Source organism: Symphodus melops, assembly GCF_947650265.1.
Source record: "Symphodus melops genome assembly, chromosome: 13".
NCBI classification, from domain to species: domain Eukaryota; kingdom Metazoa; phylum Chordata; class Actinopteri; order Labriformes; family Labridae; genus Symphodus; species Symphodus melops.
In genome coordinates this window covers 4,714,126-4,740,829 of record NC_136703.1, presented here as the reverse complement: position 1 = coordinate 4,740,829, position 26,704 = coordinate 4,714,126, and the positions used below count along the sequence as shown (strand labels likewise).

Genomic DNA, 26,704 nt, shown 5'->3' with positions numbered 1-26,704 from the left:
TAATATAAACACGTTTCCACTGTCATATTAAAAAAAGAAATGAAATCAATAATAAAAATCATACACGCCGCAAAGCAAACACGAGAGAGCACATGGCATACAGAGTAACATGTATAGTTGGGAGAACAGATTTAGTCTGCCTTTAAAGTAAATCTGTTATGACAACAGTTGTGTTGTCAATTGGAGAAAAGAGTAGAGTCAGTACAGATTATCTTCTTTCATAGTTTTCTGTCTTTCAATCATCACGATACCATTTTTATAGGGTGGTCCTAATTCCGAGGATATTTGAGGAACGAGAATGCATCATCTATGCAACTACCCACAATGCATTTTTTTCGCAGCCATTTTTCTTGTTGTGGCTGATGTGTAGGTAGTCGGTGTTCACTCACAGTTGTAGGTAAATCTGTTGTTGTTTCTTTTACGATTTGACTTCTACCTTCGAGGTTCATTGTGTCTTAAAAGTTCTCGAAAGAAAGTGTCGCCCGCAGAGACAGAAACATGGCGCAGTATAAGGGAGCCGCCAGTGAGGCTGGGAGAGCCATGCAGCTCATGAAGAAACGAGAAAAAGAAAGAGAGCAGCTCGAACAGCTGAAGCAGAAGATTGCCGAGGTTTCTTACTTTTAATTACAAACTATACACTCGTAAATCAATGCGAGAAAGCTCAGCGGTGTGTATTTTTCCCCTCATCTCTTCGTCTCTGTTTCTGTTTCCAGGACAACATGGTCAAGTCTAATATCGATAAGAAGTTCTCAGCTCATTATGACGCTGTCGAGGCAGAGCTGAAGTCCAGCACTGTTGGTGAGTATGTGTCCCCCCTTTAAAAAACACTAAACAAATCCACCTTACAGGTAAACACAGAGTTCCACTGATCCCCTCTTCCTCCCCTCTTCTTTCACCTTTTCTCCCATCGTCCTTTCATCTCCTCCCCTCTTCCTTCACCTCCTTCCCTCTTTCTTTCATCTCCTCCCCTCTTCATTTCGTCTCCTCCCCTCTTTTCTCCCATCATCCTTTCATTTCCTCCCCTCTTCCTTTTTTTTTTTTTTTTTAACTTCATCCCGTCTTCACCTTCTTTCCCCCTACTTCCCTGTTCCCACTCATATCCAGGAAGTGCTGATTACTTGGGATATTAACAACAAGCCCTATGACCTGAAACACTTCCTCACATAATGCCCCAAGTATCAAAATGTGAGAGCGGGGAATACTTCCCACAAAATATGTAAACCCTTAATTTGAAGACATGAGATTTAAAAAAAAAACTGTCTAATATGCACTGGGAGAAAAGTTAATTGTTTGATTATTGATCACAGCCTATTGACAGTTTCTCACAGCTTTATATTTTTTCTGCAAAGAAACAAAACAAAACAAGCTCAGTTCTGAGTCTGATCCACATGGGCCAAATGTCTAACAGTCCCTTTTAGTTACACCATGCTGCATAGCTTCTACATAGATTGATAAAGAGGCCTACATACATACATTGATTGATACTTAACTGGGAAATGGTGGTGTTAAAGCAGCAAATTGAATCATCAGACAAATACATGCACATTAAATAAATCAGGAGTGAGTTTTTTTTAGTTTGAGAGTTGAGCACATGTACATGATCACAGGTGAGTTGTGATCTCCGTTTACTCACAGCAAGTGAAAGAAAATACTCTCTCTGCTTTTCACTTTGTTTTTGCCTCACTTTTCTCAGAACCCCTCATTTAGTATTAACAGTATTTTGTGTGCCCTCTTTTGGTATTTAATGGTATTACATGTGACCAAAAAAATTGTAAACAGTTAATTCATTTTTAAACATTTTAATTATTACCATGGATAACCGATTAATCATTAACATCCCCAATACAAAGCAACATAACTTTAAATCAATCTATTGACTTTGTTCATAAGATATTTGTGAATGGGATTAACAGAACATATTGATGTGATTCTTGTTTTATTGACCTCTTGATCAGGTCTGGTGACACTGAATGACATGAAGGCCAAGCAGGAGGCGCTGGTCAAGGAACGAGAGAAACAGCTGGCCAAGAAGGAGCAATCGAAGGAGCTCCAGCTGTGAGTTATTTACTACTGGCTCAATGTCACACATTTTTTTAATGGGGATGTAGAGCACATGACTTTATTATGCCGGTCACTGGCTCCATTGTTTGATCTTTAACATCTTAAATTCAGAGACAGATTATTGATTGATGGTCTCAGAGATTTAAAAAAAAAAAAAAAAAGTCACACATCAGAAGTCAACATAACAAATAGAGGGAGATGGAGCATTTGCTGATTAAACATGGTAATAATACATGTAATGGTTGACCTGATGACACGTCAGTTCACACCTGACATTAACATTGTGTCTCCAGGTATCATTGGTGATCTCACTTCATTTATGCAAGTAAAAATGTGTGTCTTATCATGAGGAAAAATAATTGTTGAATAAACGTTGATTCAGACTTGTAAGAGATACATTTAGATCCATTTATATGGATTACAGACAGCATACACATATCTGATGATACTAAACCTTGTTTCATAATGAAGCCAAATAGCAGCTCTCTAGTTTAATACTGAGTCTATGCGGTCCAATGCAGACTGGAATCTCCACAGTGAAACATCTGTATACTCATTTACATATTTAAAGCTACAGACACAAAAACAGCCTGTTCTGAGCAGGGCTGAAGTAGAGTTTATAGACATGATTAAATACAGGATCAGAGTGGATATTAGGACAGAAACTTCACAGACATGTCTTGGGGATGTCTGTGACTTATTTAAACTGGTTGAAAATAAGGATCGTATGTGACCTTCAAATGGGCTAAATCGCTCTCTATTCAACATGACCTTATCTGCACCTGCATATGGCTCGTAACAAGCTGTTAATGACATGACATTAAACGCAAACTTTATAGTGTGGGAAGAGTCTGCTTTTGAAATGTTCGGAAGGTGTGTGGGAAATTGTTTGTTTCTGAGGCTATCCAATAAGCAGGAATGTGAGAGTATATTATTTCTATTATATAGTGTGAATGAAGAACAGATTCTTCAAAGTACTGTTCACTGTGTTTCAGTTCTTTACGAGCATGTTTATATCCTGAACGTTTTTCAATTAAACTGACCTTTATGTAACAGGAGGGATTGAGAAACGCTTAAAAAATGTTTCCATGTTTGGTGTAGTCTTATTTATATCGTGCTTCCTGTCACTGAGGTTGATTTAAAGACTATATCAAGTCATGTATACAAAGAGGTCTGTTTTTGGTAATATGGCTGAGAGGAAACTGAGTGCGTTCCAAGAACCTTCTTTTCCATCTCCGCCTGGCTCTTCCAAGTTTCCTTCTCGTTTGTAAGATACGGCTCTCAAATTCCAAAAAGTTGTCCTTACTTGCACCGAAGCTCCTTTCGCAGCTGTTGTTGTAGTTCTCCTCCACCGTAGTTGAAACAGGGTCGAGTAGCATTCTTGCGGTGCTGTTTTTCCAGTGAAAACAGTTATAACCTAGCAATCAATACAAAACAAAACACAGACTGGAGACCAGCCTGACGTCATAACTAACACAGCAGAGCCAAGATAAAAGACGGTCTATCCCCAGGTGCTTAGAGGAGAACCTCCTGTTCTTGGATGACTGTAATATCAATAATAAAACAGTTATTACTCGAGCTTAATCCTGCAGAGAAACTATGTACGGTTTATTGAAAAGGAATTTAAACAGGGGTAAAACAATAAACAGTTTGAGTAAGTTTGATCATTTATGGCCATTTGTCTTCTAACTCGTGACGTCAGGTGTTCATTGTTTATGTTTTCTTCTTTGCAGCAAGCTTGAGAAACAAAAAGAGAAGAAGAGGAAGGAGGAACAAAAGAGAAAAATAGCCAGTTTGTCTTTTAATCCAGAAGATGAAGGAGAAGAAGAGGAGGAGGAGGAAAATGAAGAGGAGGAACTGGATTGTGAGTACTGATGTGAATGGCTTTAGGTGTTTTCTTTAACTTCATAATCATTCAAGTTCATCTGATAAGCTTGTGATATTGTATATATAAAAGGACCTAAGGGAATCCATTACAGGTCATTGTGATGTCCCAATTTAAAAAAAAAAAAAAAAAAATTAATTAATTAAAGGTTTCTGTAATCAAAAGCAGACACTGCACCATCACTTTCCTCAAGTCTGCAGCTAAACTAAATCACTTTGAAGGTTTTATGGCGTTACTAAACCAGAGTGAGTTCCCCTGTGAAAAAAACGAGGATGAATAAAATAAAAATGTTTTTATGTGACATTCGGTCAAAATTTGGTCTCAAAACAGCTGAAACAGAACAACCTGCGATTTAGAAACCAGACAATGATCTTTTTCTTTTCTTTTTTTTTTTGCATAAGACTTTTTTTTTTCCACAAACATAAACCTTTTGAAATATTTGTATTAAGTTGTATCAATGTCGAACACAAAGGATAGACGCACACCATTCATTTAGTGGGCGTGTGTGCATGTGTGTGTGTGTCATTGGCTGATTCTGAAGCACAAAACATCCGACAGGAAGCTAGGATCAGAAGACTATGTCTTCAGTTAATGAGCAGGGCACAGAGCTGTATAACAGAGTCTTTTGGTTTTGTTTACAGCTACAGACTAAAGCAGGTTTTAAGAAAGCACTTTTAGCATTACCCTCCAGATTCAATTCATGCAACGCCACGATACATGTTTCCTCAATCTGCGGATCACATGTGGCCCAAACTGTGGGGGACGGCTTGAACAGATACCTTATATATAACTTATACAATAACTTAGGTTGCAATAAGTTCTGCCAGTGGGTCTTGCATTTCTTTATTTTGCATTATATGTTAACAAACAAAAAAGGTAAATATAATCTGAACTTAATTTATGAGGGAATAAAGATCAGCATGCATTGCTCACTGTAAAACAGGTAATGATACAGCTGCCGTCGCCTTTGCATTTTTTGCTCTTTGAAAAAGAAATGACATACATATGATAAAGTTTGTCTTTGTCTTTCAGACGCTCCAGTTAAGAAGAAGAAACTTGGTAAAAATCCAGATGTGGACACAAGTTTCTTGCCTGATCGAGACAGAGAGGTGAGAAGGCTGCAATTTGTCATCACACTTTGTTCTCTTTTGTATGTGTGAAGCTGATTTCCATCACATTACAAATCAAACTGTGAAGACTAAAAGGAGGGATTCAAAGCTCTGATGAACTTATTTTATCATATTGGCCTTTTTGCTTGAACTGACAGGAATGCTTTGGGGAAGGAATGTGTGGGTGCAGACATTAAGGTTGTCAAAATGGATTAATTCGGTTCATATGTTGGCAAATACGTCTGCATGTATTGCTGAGATCCTATGCAATTGAAAGTGATGTTTATGTCTCTTACTAATAGATGGAGAACAGTGGAGGAACAGTGGATCTGTTTTGTGCAAACCATTCTGCATCGTTTCGATAGACAGCTCAATACTTTATTGATCCCAAGGGAAATTCAATAGGTAGTATTTGATAGTATGCAGGAGCTTAGCATGCCATTATTGCAGAAACAGGCATCAATATCATTTGAATGTTTTACTAGTATTGTATAGAAGTTTAAAATCCTGGTGTTGAAGAGGTCTGAGGCCCACAGAGGAGTAGTTAAAAAGCCTTTAATTCATCGGGTTACAGAAAACACGACTGAAACATGTTGGCATGCACGTTGGATCCCCACACTAGAGCACCAGAGGGACACGCTCTCTTCCACCTCACGTGCTGCACTACATGCATTTGCTTTATAAAAATCTCATATCATGACAACCCAAGCAGACGTGTATCAACAGGCAGACGCATGTAGGAATGTAGCTGTCCCCTGTTTAACATTGTTTGTGTGTTATGTGGGTTTGGCAGTAGTGCAGTCCTGTGGCCAGAGTCCAAATCCAGCACAGTGTAAGGTGCCCAGTCACCTCCTGGACACTGGCGGCTGCCCTCTAGCAAGGCATTTAACCCTGACCAATCAAGGCAGCGTCTCTCAATATAAGATGTGTGTCTGTGTAGCGTTTTTCTTCATGTGTTTATCTCAGTTCAAGCAAAAGGTTTAATGTGTGATTTTTATTTGAAAGACAATGACAAACCTATCTGGTAAGCTGCAAACCAAACTTTAATAAAGGCATGAAGTAACTCGTTAAAAACCAGGCTAACCAGATATACTTTCACAACTATCCCCTTCAGCTGTATTTGTTTTAAACAGACAGACGCTGTAGTTTAAGTTTTAAGTCTAAGCCTTACGCAACCAAAAGATAAGATTGAAAAACCTGTCCATGAAACACTTGTGGCTGGATTTTCTGTTTATACGGCTGTCCGTGCGGTTTATACAGTGGTAAAGCTGTAAATCCTTTACTGTGACATAATGATTTTTTATATTCAAGTGCCCAATGAAATGTAAAAGCAACATGTCGACCTGTGTTTAGGAGGAGGAGAATCGCCTCAGAGAGGAGCTCAGACAGGAATGGGAGCTCAAACAAGAGAAAATTAAGAGTGAGTGTCTCACACACACACACACACACACACACACACACACACACACACACACACACACACACACACACACACACACACACACACACACACACACACACACACACACACACACACACACACACACACACACACACACACACACACACACACACACACACACACACACACACACACACACACACACACACACACACACACACACACACACACACACACACACACACACACACACACACACACACACACACACACACACACACACACACACACACACACACACACACACACACACACACACACACACACACACACTTGTGTGTGTAGCTTTCATTACCAGCTGACTTTCTGTCCACAAAGTGTAAATTGTTTGTCAGGTGTCTTAAGTGTTCAGTGCTATTCTATCTTTTCACCGTAAACTCACACTTACTCTTCAAATACTGATGTGTGTGTCTTTGTCTCCAGGTGAGGAGATTGAGATCACATTCAGCTACTGGGACGGCTCTGGACATCGTAAGACTGTCAAGGTAAAGCATGATGTGCAGACATGCTGCTCAGAAGACCTAAAGCAACTGAGATTGTAGCATGTTCTTCTGTTTTCATTAGTCAAAGAATAAACTTAACATAGATGTTACTCTCTTAATGTCTACATTATGTCTCTGTCTGTGCTCACTTGTCAGATGAAGAAGGGAAATACAATCCAGAACTTTCTGCAAAGAGCCCTGGAGGTCCTCAGGAAAGACTTCAGTGAGCTCAGGTCAGTCCTTGAAGAGTAGAGGAGTTTCAAATATACATTCCTGTTATTGAATTAAGTTTATTTTCTTTCTGTTGTGAATGAATATGCACATCATGAAAGAAAGCTTTACAGTGTTAAGCCGTAATCCTTTCCAGACTGAAAAAGTTCATTTTGTCACTAAAACATGCCGTACTGCTTTTCCCCCCACAGGTGAGTGCAGCCATGAGGTTTTATAACTTTCTGGTAAAACAATGAATAACAATCAAAGACACCCTCTTTTAGTTGAAGGTCTGTGGCTTATATCAGAAACAGTTAGATAAAAAGCAGACATTTAGTTTTTAATTATATTATCTTTAATGTAATGTATCTTCTACATCTCTCAAATGTGAAATCTGCAGTTTTGTATGCCAAAACTCCCCTGATGCGTACTGATTCAGGACAAAATTTACAGTATGCATCAAACCAGTTCCCCACGTACTGTTTCCCACAATGCAAAGCGCCAGGTCAGAGATAGAAATGAGGGGCAGCAGCAGCTATCATAGCAGGGGAAATCATCACAATCAGACCAAACCATAGAAAGATACCACATATTATCTTTTTTTTTTTTTATTCTCAGAATTGTGAAAATCACAGTGAATCACTCGTCACCTTTTTTCAGACTTTAAATACATGCTACATTTTAGCAGCGTTTTTTAGCAGCTTTTATTTAGTTTGGCATCTCAAGACCGATAACCTGCTGACATAAAATGCAAAATAAACACCGACTGGCAGTCATGATGAACACAGTGTGCCTGATGGAGTACATACTGCATGCTGCAGTGGAAAGTCGCACGTAGTAGGCGGTTTCAAAAACAGCCACTAATTCACTTGTCAGCCACTCCATCTTGAACCAGTTTCAGTAACAACTTCCAGCATTGTTCCTCCCTCAGAGTCTTAAATACTCTGTCTTCTAACAGTGTGTTAGAATTTATCTCTCGTCTCTCTCTGCGCAGGTCTGCAGGAGTGGAGCAGCTGATGTACATCAAAGAGGACCTGATTATCCCACATGTATGTTCTGTGTACAAAACTAATTCCCCATGCCACAGCACTCTGTTTGGATACTCTGTTGACTTAACTTTCACTCCAGTGATGCAGCTGATTCAATACCTCCAACCAATGTGTTTATTTTTGTCTACGTACGCACACACACACACACACACACACACACACCTACACACTGCTTATATTACTTTGAAGTGCAGCTGTATTCTTTGGACTACATTTTAAATGGACCATCTTTTACATTTTAAATATTTTGTGTATTCTGTTTCTTTGACATAGTGAGAGAAAATAGTTACTTATGGTTGAAGCTAGTAGTAGAGAATCTCACAGCAAAGCCTACATGGTGTTTATATGTTTTAAGAAAAATGTTATTATTCAAATAAATGAGGACATTGGTACGACAGAGTATTAGGGCCACGTTAAAGGAAAAAAAAAAAAAATTTGAGATTAAATTCATACATTTACGAAGATAAAGACGTAACTTTCTGATTATTAAATATTTAGAAATTGTAAATGGATTGAATTAGGCTACTGTTAAAATTATTATTCTCAAAGGTTGCATCAGAAGAGCAGCGATCCACCTGCACGAAAACGATGAAAGGAGAACCCTCAGACATTTCCTCGGCCACAAAAGAGACGATTTCGTCGACGAAGTCAGTGTGGTTCAATATCCGGAAAAGCCCCATTTTTATCAGGGCCTTGATACTCATGACATGATGCTGACGTGCAGAAACATGAAGTATTTCCTTTGTGAAACCTTTACAAAGTATAACTTCACAAAGTGCTCCACGTTCCTCATTTTTTCGTACAGACGCCTGCTGCTCTTCTGATATAACTATAGACTAAAATAACTTCCAACGACTTTAATCTTGTAAATTTATGACTTTGTTCTCGTAAATGTACGTCTTTCTTCTCTTGCGAAATGTATTGTTGTACATTTCTAATTTTGACATAAATTTATGACTTTAATTTCGAAATCTCAGATTTTTTTCCCCTTACTTTGGCCGTAATAATACATTGCGGGGTATTGACTGAAAAGAGGATTTAAGGTTGAAACAGGATGAAACTATGTTTGAAGTCAGACTTGTTTGTGCCGTTTGAATCTGTCCAGCAGCTGTGTCGTTGAATTTCCTTACAATTTATCTGTTCAATCTTTCAGCACCACAGTTTTTATGACTTCATTGTGACCAAAGCCAGAGGCAAGTCTGGTAAGTTCACACTCAACCGCTTTGAAATACATCTTTATATTGTCTTCAGTGGTTGTTTTTGTTGCGTTGTGATGAAAAATATGAATATTTTTGCTTCCCCCCCACAGGTCCTCTCTTCAGCTTTGACGTCCACGATGACATTCGGCTGGTTAACGACGCCACAGTAGAGAAAGATGAGGTAAGAGTATTGGATTAAATCACAATCTTTGCTATGATCAATGAGTAAGGTCTTTTACCTGCTCTTTGGTAAAGTGTCTTCAGATAACATTTGTTATAAATTGGTGCTGTACAAATTAACATTGATGGAGGAAAAATTAGAGTATGAGAGGAAATGTCTCATTCTGCATGATAGTGGAGAAACCTGCCACTGTGTCATCTTCTTGTCTAAACGTTTAGCTTTGAATGCAGTGCAGGAGGTTGTGCTGAATAAATGTGAATTAAGGTAGGCCTAAATGTAAACGACCAACATTTGAATTATACAGTCTTACTCTATGCGGCTCAGTTGGTAGAATCATCCTCTCTCAATCGCAAGGTCGAGGATTCGATCCCCAGCTCCTGCAGCAACATGTCCGATGTGTCCTCGGGCAAGACACTTAACCCTGAACTGCTCCCACTGCTTCGTACGACTGCGTGTGAATCAAATTAGTTACCTTTGATGGTCTCACGATAGACCTTTAGTATGTGAATGTGTAGGTGTGACCTGCAGTGTAAAAGTGCTTTGAGTCATTGAAAGACTAAAAAAGCACAAAGTCTATTTATCATTTACTCTTCACTATATTATACTTGAATTCTTTTTTTCTCTTCTTAGGTCTGCATGATATAAGGAAAACACACTGTGTGCATTCACTTTGTTCAATATTGCAATAAGGGTATGAAGTAAGGTGAACAAAAATAAAATACTACATGTTAGCTTAAACTCACAGTCTTAACGTCTGTTAGCTGCTCTGCATGTTTGACACATTTCTTCTGTTGGCAACATGTCGGACTGGAATTTGAAGTAACTCCTGACAGAAGTTTATTTCACCTTCACGTTGGCACCAGTTCATGTGAACATAGCTCATAGCGAGCTAAAGCTTCATCTGAGGCATCACAATGGTGTGAAACCCTTTATCTTAATAAGTCGCCCTTGAGCACCAGCGTGAAACCAAAACAACTCAAGCTGCATTGTTGTGCGAGAAGGCTAATATTAGCGCTGTTTAGTTAGCTCAAAGGAGGTCTTCCTCATATGAGGGGTTAGTGCTGTTTAACTTAGCCTCGATAAAAAGATTTGCAGGCTACAGCCGATGCATCTCTCATCCATGCTCCCTGTATGACATTTGAAAACCATCTGGAACAGCAAATGAGGCATAGAAGTTCAGTTTAACAGCCTGGCCACAGAACTGTTGGCTTAACTCAATGCAGCTGACCTCACACAGCACACAGAGGCAACCACCCATCAACAAATGGATCCAATACAAATGCATGACAGAGGCACCCTGGGACACTTGTATTTCTTCTGAGAATGAGGATGAGTCTGGCATTAAGTGCATTCAAAAGCCCTGTCTAAGTTTAACCCTGGTTTCCTTCTCTGAAGTCTCACGCAGGTAAGGTGGTGCTGAGGAGCTGGTATGAGAAAAACAAACACATCTTCCCTGCCAGTCGCTGGGAGCCGTACGATCCTGAGAAGAAGTGGGACAAATATACGGTGAGAGCTGTTTGTGTGCGTCACACACTTCTCCTCCAGAGATTATTCCAGTTTTTGAATTTAGGAGGAAAACACATGGCATGTATTTTGTAGTAGATCATAGAGCGATATCCGTTACGAATTAGGTAATACGGTTTTAAAAGATTGAAAATCATGTGCAGATGGCGACTTGGAGGCTGCCGACATCCTGTGTAGTCTCTACTTGCTGCTCACCCACCAGGTGTCATCAGTTCTTCACAGTTTTCTGGAATGTAACCTCTTGGCGTGACCTGAGTGAATCTCACTGTCATGTTTCTCTTCTGTCGGGGTGAAACGGTCACAGAAGCTCTGACAGCTTGATGACGCTCAGATAAAGAGTGAAGAGGTTTTAACTCGAGCTGGAGAAGCAAATTGAAAAACAACGCCCATGCTGTCGTTTAACACGAGGTTGGACAAGAGTTAGAGACAATAACTTTCAAAAGTGAAGTTAGACATTAAGGTATATATATATATATATATAAAAACCTAACCTGACAAAGCTCAGTGTTTTAATTGTTACACTGAAGTTCACGTGTGGAGCTGTTGGCTGGTTATAAAACAGGCTGACATTAAAAAAGCCGCCTCTTAATAAAAGCAGGAACATCAGAAAGAAGATTGTTAAAACAAACTGACGTTAGAAAAGCCGCCTCTTTAATGATCTCGAAACACAAAGGAAAATCAGAGATAAGATTGATTGTTCCTTCATACTTATTAGCTTCAATGCCAATGATTCATTGTGAATTGTAGGACAGGAATTTAAAAATAATTATGTATGTCATAACACAACAACAACTTCAACCAAGACGTGGGAGATACCCTTTTTTGGTCTGCAGGGGGCGCCGAAATCACCATAACTCAAAAAGTCTCATAGAAGCTTTAAATGATATATAACAGCCAACTAAAACAATGATAATATAATGTGAATAATATCTGCTATTATTTTAGCTTAATTCATATTTTTTATTTGTATTCTTTTGCAGCTCAAATCTCAGCTCTAAATACAGAAAACTTCAGACATGATTTCTTGTCTAACCAGTACTTTTATTGTTCTGTGTAGGGAGACAGTATATCTGTCAGGCAGGTGTCTGAACAGCTTTAAAAAGTTACCCTCTCACGCCGTAAATAAAGAAGCTCTTCACATCACAGCCTGGAGCTCTAGTCAAAAAGATCCAGGGTTAAATATTCAGCCGATTCTTGAGCCTTTTTTTCCCCTTTAATTAATAAGAGGTGACTTTGGAAGGAACTCTAAGCCTCCAGGTATCTCAACCACTTAAGATGAAGTAACTCACTCGTAACAAATATCTGGTTTGATCCCTCGTAAATGCCACATGATAGTTCTGTTTGTCAGTGTTTCATGCATGAGTACTTCCTAATAAGACCCATTGTTGGTTCATGGTACTAATTGGCCTTTAAAATGTCAGAAAGGTTTAACTAGAAAGACTTCTAAGCTTCCTAATCTTGAACTTTAAGGATGACAACATGAAGTTTAGTGAAAGCATGTGGCTGTCTCATGTGAATGAGGAATAAATCTGCTCTCACAACCTGTGTTTTCATTGTCAAGCGAATGTATCATGGAACTATTAAAAGTATGATTCCCTTGTTGGAACTGGATAAACAACTCTGTGTTTGTGACGTGGAGGAAATCATCTCCAACATGGTGGAGCTGCCAGCTTCTTCCAGCGCAGGCACGCTACAACAGAGCTGCAGTTCATCCAGATGCCTGGCATACGCACGCTGTTTTCCAAAGATTAATTATTACAAAATAGCTGCAATCATGTTATTCTTTACAACGGCTTTAATCAACGAAATTCCAAGAGAGGTGATGTCGGGACATTTAAGATTCATTCTGATAAAGTAATCTTGTTTTTGTTTTATTTTTTCAGATCCGGTGAAAAAGCTGTCTCCCCCTCTCTCTGGAATCCTTCACACAAACTTTTAATGGTGTTTTCCAATTTATTTTACTCCAATACATTATAGTGCATCAAAGTCTGATAACCTGTTAACTCGTGATTTATTTTACTACTTATTTGAAAGGCTGGTTTTTCCAAATGTGTTTGACTGAATGCAATGTTTCCTGTGAAAACGACCTCACAATTATTTGTAAATAGCTCATGAACATGGGTTAGCATCTGTGCTCAATAAAAAAAGAAATGTCTATGACCACTACCTGGAGTGAAGACAAACCTTTGATTTATCTGGCACCGAATCTTGCAGGCTTTCGCCTCCTTTTGAAAATATGTCAATCATTCATGTGTGTTTATGTTGAGCGTGAAATGAACACTGTCTCCTGGCTCAGGCGTCTAACCATAAACTGTCTTTTCGAGCCAAACCTGCCATTTGCCTTCTGCTTGTACTGTTCAGAATGAACTAGTCTGGCAACGTCACTGTTTAAACATGTACAGTGAGCCTCCACCCGTAGCCTCAAGACACCACTCCCCTCGTCGTCTCTGTCTTTCCCTCCTCCCATGGTCCTGTCACTCTCTCTCTATCTCTCTCACACGGACACTCTGACACAGGTTTGCACTCTCCTGCAGCTCCTGATAGCCACTCAGTGCAGGCAGAGTGTGTATAAAAGTCCGTTTGAGAGCTGGAGCTCACAGTTGGAGAATGTGGTGCCAGTTTTAGCATTATGTGGAAGGCAGCTCTTGCTTTGTTCCATCTTTTGACACTGGGGCAGCAGCTCGTGGCTCAGGAGGATGTCACAGCCGCTGCCATCACTCCTCATGACTGCAGTCTGGACTGTATACGACAGGTAAGCTGGATTCACAAACTTTTACCCGAGTTCTGCTCTGTTGACGTGAGCAGGCTTTCCTCTCAAGCGACTTCAAAACATCGACATTTATTTCCATATTCAGTTACGATTTTAGTTTCTATTAAGTAGTCTGGTTTAAAACACTTATGGATCACAGCTGACCTGAACTGTAACACGCTGCTTCTCCTCCAGCTGCATGTTTACATTGTTCTCTGTCGTATAAAGTGGAGGAGCTGCCGAGCACCTCCAAGCGACAGCCACCCACCAGGACTTGTTTGTGGTTTAATAACTGAAACCGACAGAAGATTTATTTGCTGCCTCTTTGATGTTAATATTGGCAGCTGTCCTCTTTGTTATGCAATCATATCACTATAGTTAGATGACTACTTTATCAGGTATGTTCTTTGATTCAAACGATACCAGACTGAGATTGTTTCTTATTTCACACGCTGCACTTCTGACCAGTTGGGATGAGAAGACTCACTAAGAAACCTAAAGAAAAAGAGGCAGCACATGACATCATTAGGCAGCTCTAAACAACTCACTGCTCCTTTTTTGTAACTCAAAAGTTTTCTTTTTGTCAATTACTCGAAGCATATATTGAAATCAAACAAAAAGAGAGCAACACAAAAATAATAAATATTTGGCTGATTTGATCATAACTTAAAGCTGTGGTTCTAAATTAAGGGTTAGGGTCCCCTAAGAAGTAACAACACATTTTCTTTCCCAGGATGTCCCATTGAGATTAAAAAATCTCTTTTGACAAGAATTACAGCCAAACACAAACATTAAGTAACAACATAGGGAAATCCCAGCAATTAAAAACTGTTATTTAATTACACAGTGGCCTTTCATAAAGATCTACCACATGCCTCTATCACCTCTTTAGTATCCTCTTAAATTAGTTAAGTGATATCAGTGTCTAATGTCAGCTGTTTTTGTTTTTTTTGAGAGGTCAGACGTTAACAGATATGCAAAGCAGCATAGATATATTTATGCTGTTTTAATGACGAAAAATCTTTCTTCAGAAAATTTGTGATGAGACATCCGCTGTTTTCACACTTACACTCCATGGAAAGTCGGTCTTTTTGAATGCAAAGGCAGAAATGTATCTGAATTTTGCAAATGTATACCATTTAAAACAATGTTTGCACAAGGTGGCACTTAAAAAAAAAATCTTAAACACAGTTGAAGCAGAACTTATACATAGTAAGAACTGAGCCAATAGATTGACATTAAAGGAGGGCACCTGGTTCTTTGTGATGATTGAAAGGGTTTTTAATATGAAAAAGAATTCAAACCTCCGTGGCACGCTGGGTGAAACTGAAGACTTTGTTCACTCACAACAAAATACTGTAAAGTTAATTTTAGAGTTTAGTGTATTTCAGGTTTTTTTAAGTACTTTACAGAAAGACATTTTGACAGTGTGTTTCTTTCATCTTTAAGTGAGTCTTACCACAAAGATTTTTATATAAGAAAAACACATTTGAAGGTTTTGATGTTTGTTATCTTTTAGTCAATATTAACCACAAAATCATATTGAAACAGGAGCAGCAAAAACATTCACCTAGGCTGAACCAAATGAGCCTTCAGATGAAGTTATGCGTTTTCCTAAATTGTTCTGTCAAGTGCGTTGTGGAGAATCTTTCCATTGTGCCAGGTGAGCTAATTATGTCGTATGTTCTCTCATCAGCTTGCGTGCAAGAAACAATTTAGGCTACAAAGACTTTGTGATGGCCATTACCTCACTTGACAGTTCAGCTACCATTGAGAACCACACAAATACACACAGACATGCAGACTTTCATGCTCGCATTGCCTGAGGGAAGACGCCACATTTCTTTCTCTCTCATTTTCTCCACCTGTTGTTCGAGTTATGGTCTTTAAACCTGCAGGGCAAGTTTTCAGTATATAGACCTGCTCCTCATCCCCAGTCAGGTTGACTGAGTTAGAAGTAAGGCTTCCACATCAAAGCATATTGACTCACATTCTGATTTCACTCAGTTATCACAGGACCCTGGACACATGATTGATATTGTCTTTATTAAATATTTGTTTGTACTTTCAGTTTTCTGGTCTGACTGTAAGTGTTCAAGACAGAAACCAGGAGCCGCTGAAACTGACACTGGCAAGAACATCATGAGGGTTGACCATTATAGGAAGGCTATCATGACGTGTGTAATGCTTCTTTAGACATGTTTATTTGATGAAAGATGGTTCGAGCCAATAATAAAAAGCATGTGCACGTTTGGAATTTTGGAAACCTTTTTTTTGCTTCGCTTAGTAAATGAAGTTTATAAAAAAATAACCTTATCTCAGTAATGTGGGATGCTGAATCTTTTAATGCTGGACTTTTGTAATGTAGTATTTTTTTCCACACAGACAAAAAACTCATTTGTTTATGTGGAGTGCAATATTTAACACATAAATAAAGCAGAAATCAAGTCTATGCTCTGTAAATGTCTCTCTGAGTTATGTCGATAGTGAGTGAGAAGCATGAGTTCCACTAGCTGTGTTGTGGTCGGGCTGTGGTAACGTCATGTTTACATGGATAGGACGGCCTTGTGTATAAAACTGTTTTAGTCAAGGATTAGAGAAAAGAAGAAGAACATACTCACTGATTATTTGGATTATTTGTCACATACGTGTCTTTAGATCTCGTCATTCTGTGTCAATTTATGTACAATACTAAGCTGCGTGCCAACCAAAGTCTGCTAACATCACATGCCAAAACAACTGCAGCTTGAGCCAAGGCCTTTTTTTCTCCTCCACTTACGCTTCATTATGGTGCGTTCTATTGGATAACTCCTTCATGCAAACATGATTGGAGGGCGATGGAGGTGTGTCTTTGGAGGAGAGCGGAGGCTTCAGAATATTGACATCTACTGGATCAAAAAGTTGCACATTCATCCGTTAAAGGAGATTTTTTTTTTTTAAATGTGGACACTGTAAATTGGAAATACAGTAGTAGCAGATTTGTGAAGATTTTCCAAAAATGTAAAGGAAAAGGAAAATATAAACAAGACCAAATCAGATTAAATAATGAGGATGAGAGATATACATAAAACAAGGTCTTTTTACACAGAATTAATTCCAGTGTGTGAGCTCACATCAATTTGTTGGATTCTTCTTGTTAGCCACCTGAAGTGTTGTTTTACTTTTTAGATTCATTTTAAGGATATTTTATTTTAGAGACAGGAAAATAGATAAGGTGAGGGAAAGGAGGCTCGATGAGAACCCGAGCCGTGCTCTGAAGAGCTAGGCCTCTGTACATGGACATCCACTAACTGCTAGGCTATCGTCGCCCTTGATGTGTGTTTTATTGCCATATGTTTCAACAGCTTGTAAACTTCTGTGCTTCTGTTTGTAATGCGCCATCAGTGCCCTTCACTGTTTCTGAGTTTTGTTGTGATAGGAAGAGTTTGAAAAAAGTATTTTGGACAAACAAGTATGAACGTGCAAACCCTCAAAGAAGGCTTGATTTAGGGATATGTTAGTTCCAAAAGCAGGCAGGAAAAGGATTTGTAGGCCATACGGTTACATCTCGAGGCGAAAGCGGAGTTATTCCTAACAGCCACATTCCAGTGTGGAAAAATGAGCTAGTATTACTGAGAAGGTTTAAACAGTCAGACGGCTGTCCACCAAGAGTTTATTGAATAATGAGGACCTGATCTGTTTGTTCTATATGTATTAGACAGATTTTTTGTTGTTGTTGTTGTTGTTGTTGTTGTTATTTTGCACTATGTAATGCAGACTTGTTTGACATAAACATTTAAGATTTGAGAGGGACCTACAAGCCCTGCTTCATTCTCACCTCTAAACGCCTGCTAACAATGATCAATACTGTCAGTATTATTCAGTCAGTCATATAGGCTACATGTAATAGAAAAAAAATCATGTTTTTCTCTTCATCTTTAGCTGTTTGCATTCATAGAGTCAAACTGTCTGTCATCTAAATTCATCGCGTATTTGCTTTTCTACTTCTGTTCATCTTAAGATGCAAGACATGATGTAACAAAAGTGCCTCAGCAATCCAAGATGGCCGACTGAACATTATAACAACAGCTGTCATGCCTTTATATCATTGTTATAATTTCATCCGCAGTATCAACAAACAGGTGGAAAGAACAAATTGGTGAACTGGGAAGAGCATGAAGCTGCTTCAACACAAGCACAAAGGTCTCACGGGTTGTTTGCTGATCATGTATAATGTTAAGGTCATCAACACCGCTTGGTCACTCGTTGTGTATTTCAGCCACAAACTCTAAGTTAACGTATTCTCTTTTAACCCTTATACTGTAGGACGAGGAGGTCAAGTTAAGTTGGAGGTTTCTTTCAATTTGATGAATAACATAAACAAGAAGGGCCTGATTTATATTTGACTGTTATTTTGCACTATAATGAAGACTTGGCTCTGGGGACAGGAGCCTTAGGACAGGATGATTTTTGGTTTCTATTTCCTAAGCAAGACTTTTTAAACCTACAGTTTTTGATTTGGAGAATCATTTATGACTTATAAAAAGCCTAATTGTATTTCTTTTAAAGTGCCTTGGGTTTTAGTTTTTCGTTGTTGCTTGTAATTCTTATTTCCCTTGCTTCTATCTCCATTCCCTTACAACCCCAACACAGTTTCAGCAGATGGCCGTTCAACATTAGTCTGGTTCTGTTCGAGGTTTCTGCCTTCAAAAGGCTGTTTTTCATTGCCACAATAACTTAGTGCTTAGTGCTGTGCTCATTATGGATTATTGTTGGGTCTTTGTAGATTATATATAGTAGCAAAGAGTAAGGGCTTATCTGCTCTTTGGCGTTTCCTCAGATAACATTTGTTATACAAATAAAGATTGATTGATAAGCAGCGCTCTAACACATTCTTGCCCAATTACTCTCACTCTAAGAGCATACACTGTTCTGAAATTGTTTAAACCATGGACCAATGCTATGTTTGAATTTAAAACATGTCAATGTTTCAGTACAGTATTTCCATAACCACACATGTTTCAGCTCAATGACTTTTGTTTTTGAGTACCTGACCTAAAAACGTCAGATTCCTCTCCTGATTTAACACAGGCGTAAAACTTTTAATGAGCAAGGCAATAAAGCAGATGACAATTTTTGGACTAAATCCCTTGTTTTGATTTTCTCCTCTGTAGGGGGGACCAGGATGTGAATACTGCAGGATAACCCGAGATGACATCAAGAGGGCTCTGGGCTTTAAATCTATGAATGCATTTGGAAGTAAGTGTGATTTAAACAGGCTGCACTCTCACCGGCTAAACCAACCTGCTTCTACTTTACTGTTTACTTATACTGTACTGAGAAAGTGTGTCCTAGCATTGACTTTAGGATTTAAAGACCCTCCAGGTCTCCATCCTGCATGCCCTTAACTTCAAGCCACATAACAGTATATGCATTGTTAAGAGCTGATGTTTGCTCTTGTTCTCAGGATTTGGCTTGCCTTAAGAGCAAATAAAGAACGCTTAGATAAGTTATCGCTGAGGTGATGAAAACGCTCAATGTGTTTATCCGGTAAATGAAGAAAGCTGTGGTTATCCCATTGTACAACCCCCCCCCCCCCCCCCCCCAATCCATTGATTCCAGTTTAATATTAAAGCTCCTGTGGGGAGTTTTTTACCTGGTAATGCAGCAGACTGAAAGTAAAACATACGCTTCATTATGAGCTGCCCTGTTTTTAATAGACACTTGTGGTATGTTTGTATAAAATGCAGCTTATTAATTTCGTGGTTCTTTTCAAAGGAAGCTCTCTTCTTGGGAAAACGCTGACTCTCTTTTCAGTAATGCAGTAATGCAGCAGGTTCTGTTAGCGTGATAAGCTGGCTAGCTAAGCAACAGCTGCAACCCCAAAATTAATTGACACGTCCAAGACAAATCAGTATTGAACTTTGCCATTAGTCCTGTTGTTCTAGTGGTTAAGTCAGCAGTGGTCTTGGCTATAGCACTGATTGACATAAAGGCATATTCAGACGTCACCCTATGCTTGGTGCTAATTATTGCTTATATTTATTTTTTAACATCAACAGTTAAGTAGAGGTAAATAATGAAGGGAAATTGTTTCTGCTAAATCAACATGTTACCATGTGTTCAACGGATGTTGGGAAAGGAGCCGCAGGTCTGACTTGAACCCAGGCCGCCCGCTTTGGAGACTGTTGCCTCCTTGCATGGGGAGCAAGCTAACTCCTAGGCCATCTGTGCCCCCAGAATTGTATTTATTTATTCCTGTTTCACCTAATAATTTATTACTATTTATTACATTGCTTACTTGTAATAAATAGTATATTTGTTTGAAAAAACTGAATACTGCTCAATATCCATTTTTGTTTAACATCAAGAATTCTACTGCAAACTGACTATTGTTTTGAAATCATTATGTACTGAAAATCTTTGAATACCTTTTATACTATTTATTCTTTTATACTCTGCAGGTTGTATTCCTTGGCCGTGTTTTGAACTGCTCGGAGAAGAAGACCCTAAAATCTGCCAACACTATGTCCAAGCACCAAATGATGTGAAGGTCGAGTTTGTACATGAGCAAAACCCCAAATCTGACACTGTTGTTGTATCCTGGAAGCCCAGTTACTATGGTATGTTGTAACAGATTTACACTCAAATACACACATCATGATGTGTATTTAAAATTTGGCAAAAGTCATGCAATGGTTTAATTTGTCAAAAGTCTCTCACAAGCTTTGAGACTTTTTGAAATGTCAAACATATCGACCCTGAAGTCATTTATCTGCCAGGGTTTGACATGAACAAGATTACTTTCAGGGTGGCACACTTTGTAATAATTATTAAAGTTAAAGAAAAGTTTGACAGACAGCTCTTTTATTAAATCTGTGTATAGGACTCAGGCGGTGACTGATGACAAACTCTCATCTTCAGCCTATAGTTTAATTGACTGTGAGCTTAAACATGGTAGCACATGCAGCGCACACATGTATTTGACACTGAATAATATTTACAACTTGAAAGATGGGCTGCAGCTGAGTCTGTAAATTTGCTCTGTTCCTTTGTTTATGCTGCAGGGATCGCCTTCCTGCGGGGCTTCCAGGTGTCATTACAGGCTTTGGGGGGCTCGAGTGTTGCCTGTCAGCTCTTTCTCTTCCACCGTAACCTCTCTCTCCCAGCGTCACATGCTCAAAGGGTAAGAGGGGCCCCACTTGTTTGGGCTTTTCTTCTTCTTGGGAGTTCTTACTCACTGTAATGTTCCCATCTTATTTAGAGTTTGGATAAACAGAAAAGTTAATGCTTTGTTTTTACTTAATCTCTAGTTTGACATTTTGTTTCATCACTGAATGAATTTGAATCCGAATTGTTCTGCTGTTATATCAAAAACGTTCAGAGAATAAGACTTTCATCTTTTAGATTTTGGACATAATATATCAGCTTTGTAACTGTGAAATGGTTGTATGCTTTAGAAAACATCACAGTGACATCATACTACGAGGATAAAACGATCAAGTTGTAAATACCAGAAGTGAAGCCTCTTATTTTTGTAGTGTCTTGTTACGAAAATGTCCTGAAGGTCTTTACATACCATTTCATGTACGACATGACACGCTGCTCACAAATGTTGTGAGAACTTTTAACAGACAGCTTCTGTTAAATGTTCTATTTGAATGTTTATTTTTCCTTTTGCCTTGATGCCGATCATGTCGAGTGTGAAGCACTTTGAACTGCCTGGTTGCTGAAATGAAATTGTCTTGGCTTTTAATTTGAAGGAAAATCAAGAAAAGAACATTTGATATGAGTACAACAAGTTATTATTGTGCAAAGAAAGCAGAGCATGAGGAAAAAAATATTCAGGAACCATATACAATGTGATTAAAATCTAGAAAACAGTCAAAAGGTATTCATTTACAAGATCTGAAAAAAAGATAAAGACAATAACATTAACAATTTAAACACAAAGTTACCTAAATAAATATGAATTACTCATCCCCTTTGTGAAAATGTGAATAAGAATCACACCTCATTTCTTAAAGAAATGTCATGTTACTCAAGAAAGCTGTTCTGTTTCATTATTAAAGATAGGTATAAAATGCAATGACGTATCACCTTATGAAACACAAAAATACAGCTTGTCTAGGAAAACCACCAAATTATTTCTGCTGTATTCTGCAGGTGTACAAGTCAGACCCTTTCCCCGGCCTCTCCCTGGGGTCTCAGTATGCCGTTACTGTCATGGCTCTGCCAGTGCCTGAGGAGTGGGAGAAGTTCTACCGAAGCAAGATCTTCTCCACACGCTGTGAGTCCCCTTTGAGCTCCAGGCTGGATATTATCTCTTAATCATACACACACGCACAGACACCCGCACTCACACACACACACACACACACACACACACACACACACACACACACACACACACACACACACACACACACACACACACACACACACACACACACACACACACACACACACACACACACTGAGAGTCAGTCGAATTCACAGAGTTGATGGTTTCTTCAGGGTACATATCAAAGCCATGATCATGTGTCTGTCATCTCGTTTACGTCACATATAGTTATTATAACATCCCATATATTCTGCCCTCCAAACAGCTACTCTTCTTCATGTCTCTCAGTAATAATATTGTATAAACATTGATGAGTTCTCACTCGTGCCCTTTTTTTTGCAGCATGTGCACAGAAGAACGGTCTGGAGCAGTGCAAAAGAGGTAATTAAAACATCTCTGGGTTAATTCCACATCGTTTACAAAGAAATGTCTGCTGTAATACGGCCTTTTGGTGATTTAATGTCTCTTTGTAACATTATCTTTACATCTGTCCATGTTTCATTTTTTAGACTGGTATCCAAAACACATCCAGGTGGAGCAGGAAGGGAGTGCCATCAAGGTCACGTTTAACCTCGCTCCTCCAAACCTGGGCATCAGAAGCTACTTCTCTCTGTGCTACGCTAACGGCAAGAAGAAATACATCGACATTACACCTGTGAGTGCTTTCAGCTTCAGATTTTGATTTCAATCAGTACATCAATAACTCCTGTCTATCATTGATTTTATATGAAGGTTACCAGTTCATGTATTTCATAATGGTTTTGATCATTCATTTAATTTCCTTTAGAATTCCTTCAAGAACAAAACTCACCACAGCTTTCAGCTGACCGACCTTCAAGAAGGAACCAACTACACCTGTGAGGTAAAATCAAGTTTATGAAAACTGATAGCATTCAGAAAACTACCACCGAATATTGACTTTCATGATAAAAACGTCTGACTTTGTGCTGCATGAATAATATTAAATGTATATGTTGCATTTTATATTGTACATTTGAATATTTGCTTATTTTGTGTTTATTGTTATATTTAATGTTATACTTTTGTTCATAGTGCACAGCACTGTGTGAGCATACCTGGCCAATAAATCTGATTCTGATTCTAAAAAGAGGTTGTTGTTTAACACAACAATATACAAAAAATATTTTTGCTCCAAAATGAACCTTTACTTATAACACAGGACAAAAACTGTCAAAAACAAATTACTTTGAGCAAATAGCTTCATATGTTTTGGATTTCTGCGGTTGCCAGAGTTGTTTGTAGTCAAAGTTAGGTCACGTTGTGAACGACTGACTTAACTGTTCCCACGATTCATCTCAGATAGAACTGCAGTACAATGTGCCACGAACCTGGTAGCTAGCTATAAATGAAACATGGTTACAGAAGTACGCCTGTCAATGAGCAGAGCTTGACGGGTAAAGAGCCTGAGATTACGCTAATAGGACATTGAATATCAAACGTACAATCATCAGGAGGCTTGACTGATGACTACAAGTGAATGCCAATGTTGTTGAAAATCTAAAGGAAACCGCTACTAATGTTATGAACTATCATTCCCCTCGATTCATCCTCATATACCATCACCCAGTTTGGGGTCTTGTGGCCTCATTGGTAGAGAGGTTGAGTCATCATATAATTTCCCAATTTAAACAGGATTTTTCCTTTTGAAAATTGTGTCACAGATTGCAGCTAACGAGGTGGACGCAGTGAGGAAAACATTCAATGTCCAGGTCCTACGAATAAGAAAAGGTATTCAGTTTGATTTTATCGTACTTATTTCTCTTCACTTTTTGTTGTGGATGTATAACGTATGAGTTATATATACAGTCTATGTGTTGAACAGAATCTTGAGTACATCTGTATTTCATCCTAATTGTTTTTAACATTAACAAAGCAACATTTTGCCTCCCCCAATTCTAGCCTTAAGACATAACCTTAGTTCCTTCTTATCGTACAATTAACAGAAATACAAATAGTTACATTTCCTAAAGGTCTAAATATTCCTTTAAGCAGATCTGTTACTAAATGGTTAATTTACCCTCAGAAGGAACGCCTCCACTCTCCGTCTCTCCCTCCTTGGCTCTGATAATTCCGCTAGGCCTCGCTGTGGGAGCCATACTTGTAGTTTCCCTGGCTGCTCTCACTAGAAGGAGGCTCCAATTGCCCATGAAGAGCCTAAACATAAAGCCAGGTACACAAACAAACCAGATCCTTTCTGTAAATTCACTGTGTGCATGTTATAAATGTTAATAACACATCTTTGTGTCATCCTTGTAGATCTCATCATGCAGGATCAAGAGAGTGGGACTCCGGAGGAGATGGTGGCATTGCCCAAAAGTCGGCAGATCCCTCCTCGTCTTCTGATTTGCTACAGCAGCAATGATGGCCCTGCTCTTATCAAAGCTGTCATGCAGTTAGGGTCCTTTATACAACAGCACATGGCCACTCAGGTAATGGACATAGTATGGCTCTAATTTATTCTGCTTCAGTTGTTCTGTTAAACTGGAATCCTACATTCCCAAATGTATCATAAATTCACAAAAGTGTGCGCTTTTCGAAAGTAAACTCATAACTCATGTTTATTTCTTTGAATAATTTCTTTATTAAAGTTGTTAAGGATTTGTTGTAGGATTTAACCGATCATTAAATTCACACACTTTTGTTCCTTTTCTTACCAGGTGTGTCTGGATCTGTGGGACTCTCTGAGCGTGGCCAGTGAGGGCAGTATGGCCTGGTACTGTCGTCAGATCCAGGAGAGCGACTTCATCATGGTGATCTGTTCTTCAGGTCTCAACATCAAACCCAAGCCTCCAGAGCCAGACCACAATGAAAATGTTGATGAAGAAGAAGGTGGAGAACTTTGTCACTTTGAATCCAACACCTTCAGCTCTGACACAGCTGTGCAGCTTGTTGGAGAGGAGGTGGGCCGAGCGAAAGCCAGGGGTCTGGACCTTTCAAAATACATGTCAGTCATTTTTGAGAACTCTGAGGAGACAGACGTCCCAACTGAGCTGAGGCTAGTGTCTCACTATACACTAACAAAAGACCTACCGCTGCTCTTCTCCCATCTCCACAAAGTGGCTCTACACAGGCCGGGTGGATACCTGAAGATAAACAACATCTCAGAGGAAGGCTTTACAAAGTTACCTGCTGGAGCAGCTCTGCAGAAGGCTATCCTGGAGCTGGGGATGGATATGAGGGCAAAGAGGCGCAGCTAGAAGGAGGGAAACCGAAGAAAAAGTCACCCATAGTTCCTGACTTTTATGGTGGTCCTTGGTATAGATTTTAAAAAAAAGTTGGCCTGAAAAACAGACATTCATGATCAACACACAACTGTTGTTAGACAGGAAAAGGCATAAGCTCACAGCTACAGGGAGACAATTACACATCTTATCACTGCTAATGTTCCCTTACAGCAAACAACCAACCAATCACATCCCCCTCTGATGTGCTCTAACGGTAGTAACCGTGCAGTCTGACCTCTAAAATGCATATACATGCTATATAATATGTATATGTGCATGAAGGATTTGTATAGAAGTGTCCAGTAATGTAGGTCATGTTCAATAAAGCTATACTATTCTTATAAATACATCTAAAAGATTCTATATTTTATTTTTGATGTCAATAAAAAGCTATGAGGAACTGAAAAATGTATTTTCAGGATTGTACATAAACTATGAATTTTATATACGACGTAATGAAGTTACTCTTAAATGTTTACTGTGAAGTATACTTTTAACAATGTATGCATGCATGTTTACATTAATGATTATTGTTCATTCATACATGTGCATTTCTGATATTCATACTGATGCATTCAAGTGTCATTTTTCATGCTGGTGTTGATACATTTTGTGTATCTTTTACATTATATTTTTGTCAAATTTGGGAAGAAATGTCATGCATATTTTCATCTAATGAATTAAGATCCAAACAGGTGTCCTCATCAACAGCAAGAGATGCCTTAAAAATAACTGAATAAAAATGTAAAACAATTTAAAAGAGTATATTTTCCAATGTAAAATTGCACAAAACAAAAAGTTGTTCAATTTCAACCATAACATTAAGTAAAATAAAAATTAAATCAACATGTAGATGTTTTTTTATACTGTAAGTTTGAACATGAAAGCAACAAGGAAGGTGTCTGCTGCATGTTAAACATAAATATGAATACAATTGTGTGTATTGCGTTTTGCTTGTCCGCTTAGTTTTAAAGTGAATTCATGGGGAAAAGTGTATCCTGCTTCTAGCCTTTTTTTTTTTAAATGATAAATTACAATATTATTAATGTTATGGTTTTTAGGCTTTTGTTGGTTTAGCGGTGGTATTAATAGTAGTGTAGTGCAGGGTATATGCACTTTTGGTGGACAGGCAACTTAAAAGAAACATTTTGGGAGAAAACTATGAGTATACCCACTTCTTTAGGCCCCACTACACACATCACTGGGTAAGTGTGTTATGCCTGAA

The 26,704-nt window shown here is 38.7% G+C and overlaps 2 protein-coding genes across 6 annotated transcripts; both read left to right on the top strand.

Annotated features, from left to right (window-relative positions):
* The first annotated feature begins 294 nt into the window (after positions 1-294).
* Positions 295-13,328, top strand: fam50a (family with sequence similarity 50 member A). 4 transcript variants are annotated; one of them, XM_079358672.1, is made up of 14 exons: positions 295-397; positions 477-609; positions 714-798; positions 1,956-2,055; positions 3,795-3,925; positions 4,979-5,055; positions 6,409-6,475; positions 6,941-7,002; positions 7,156-7,232; positions 8,204-8,258; positions 9,412-9,460; positions 9,568-9,638; positions 11,034-11,144; positions 13,046-13,328. In XM_079358672.1, exons 2-14 carry the CDS (start codon positions 499-501, stop codon positions 13,052-13,054), a joined length of 1,005 nt encoding a protein of 334 aa, XP_079214798.1. In that variant the 5' UTR covers positions 295-397; positions 477-498; the 3' UTR covers positions 13,055-13,328. The 4 variants fall into 4 exon arrangements, with proteins under 4 accessions (XP_079214798.1, XP_079214800.1, XP_079214799.1 ...); XM_079358674.1 differs by having other exon boundaries at positions 300-393; XM_079358673.1 differs by having other exon boundaries at positions 304-397; positions 473-609.
* Positions 13,329-13,458: 130 nt separating this feature from the next.
* LOC306833424 (interleukin-17 receptor D) lies at positions 13,459-26,239 on the top strand. 2 transcript variants are annotated; one of them, XM_079358670.1, is made up of 12 exons: positions 13,459-13,914; positions 19,065-19,149; positions 20,355-20,513; positions 20,958-21,076; positions 22,057-22,180; positions 22,577-22,615; positions 22,744-22,889; positions 23,022-23,096; positions 23,917-23,983; positions 24,282-24,425; positions 24,512-24,684; positions 24,913-26,239. In XM_079358670.1, the coding sequence occupies exons 1-12, from the start codon at positions 13,792-13,794 to the stop codon at positions 25,450-25,452; spliced, it is 1,794 nt and encodes a 597-aa protein (XP_079214796.1). In that variant the 5' UTR covers positions 13,459-13,791; the 3' UTR covers positions 25,453-26,239. The 2 variants fall into 2 exon arrangements, with proteins under 2 accessions (XP_079214796.1, XP_079214795.1); XM_079358669.1 differs by having other exon boundaries at positions 24,279-24,425.
* The last annotated feature ends 465 nt before the right edge of the window (positions 26,240-26,704 follow it).

Excerpts from the sequence above, each read along its gene's own strand:
- fam50a (XM_079358672.1), top strand. The coding sequence starts at position 499 with ATGGCGCAGTATAAGGGAGCCGCCAGTGAGGCTGGGAGAGCCATGCAG. Across the intron at positions 7,003-7,155 it reads GACATCGTAAGACTGTCAAG|ATGAAGAAGGGAAATACAAT; the intron begins GTAAAGCATGAT and ends CTCACTTGTCAG. Across the intron at positions 7,233-8,203 it reads AAAGACTTCAGTGAGCTCAG|GTCTGCAGGAGTGGAGCAGC; the intron begins GTCAGTCCTTGA and ends CTCTCTGCGCAG.
- LOC306833424 (XM_079358669.1), top strand. The coding sequence starts at position 13,792 with ATGTGGAAGGCAGCTCTTGCTTTGTTCCATCTTTTGACACTGGGGCAG. Across the intron at positions 22,616-22,743 it reads TCTGGAGCAGTGCAAAAGAG|ACTGGTATCCAAAACACATC; the intron begins GTAATTAAAACA and ends TTCATTTTTTAG. Across the intron at positions 22,890-23,021 it reads AATACATCGACATTACACCT|AATTCCTTCAAGAACAAAAC; the intron begins GTGAGTGCTTTC and ends AATTTCCTTTAG.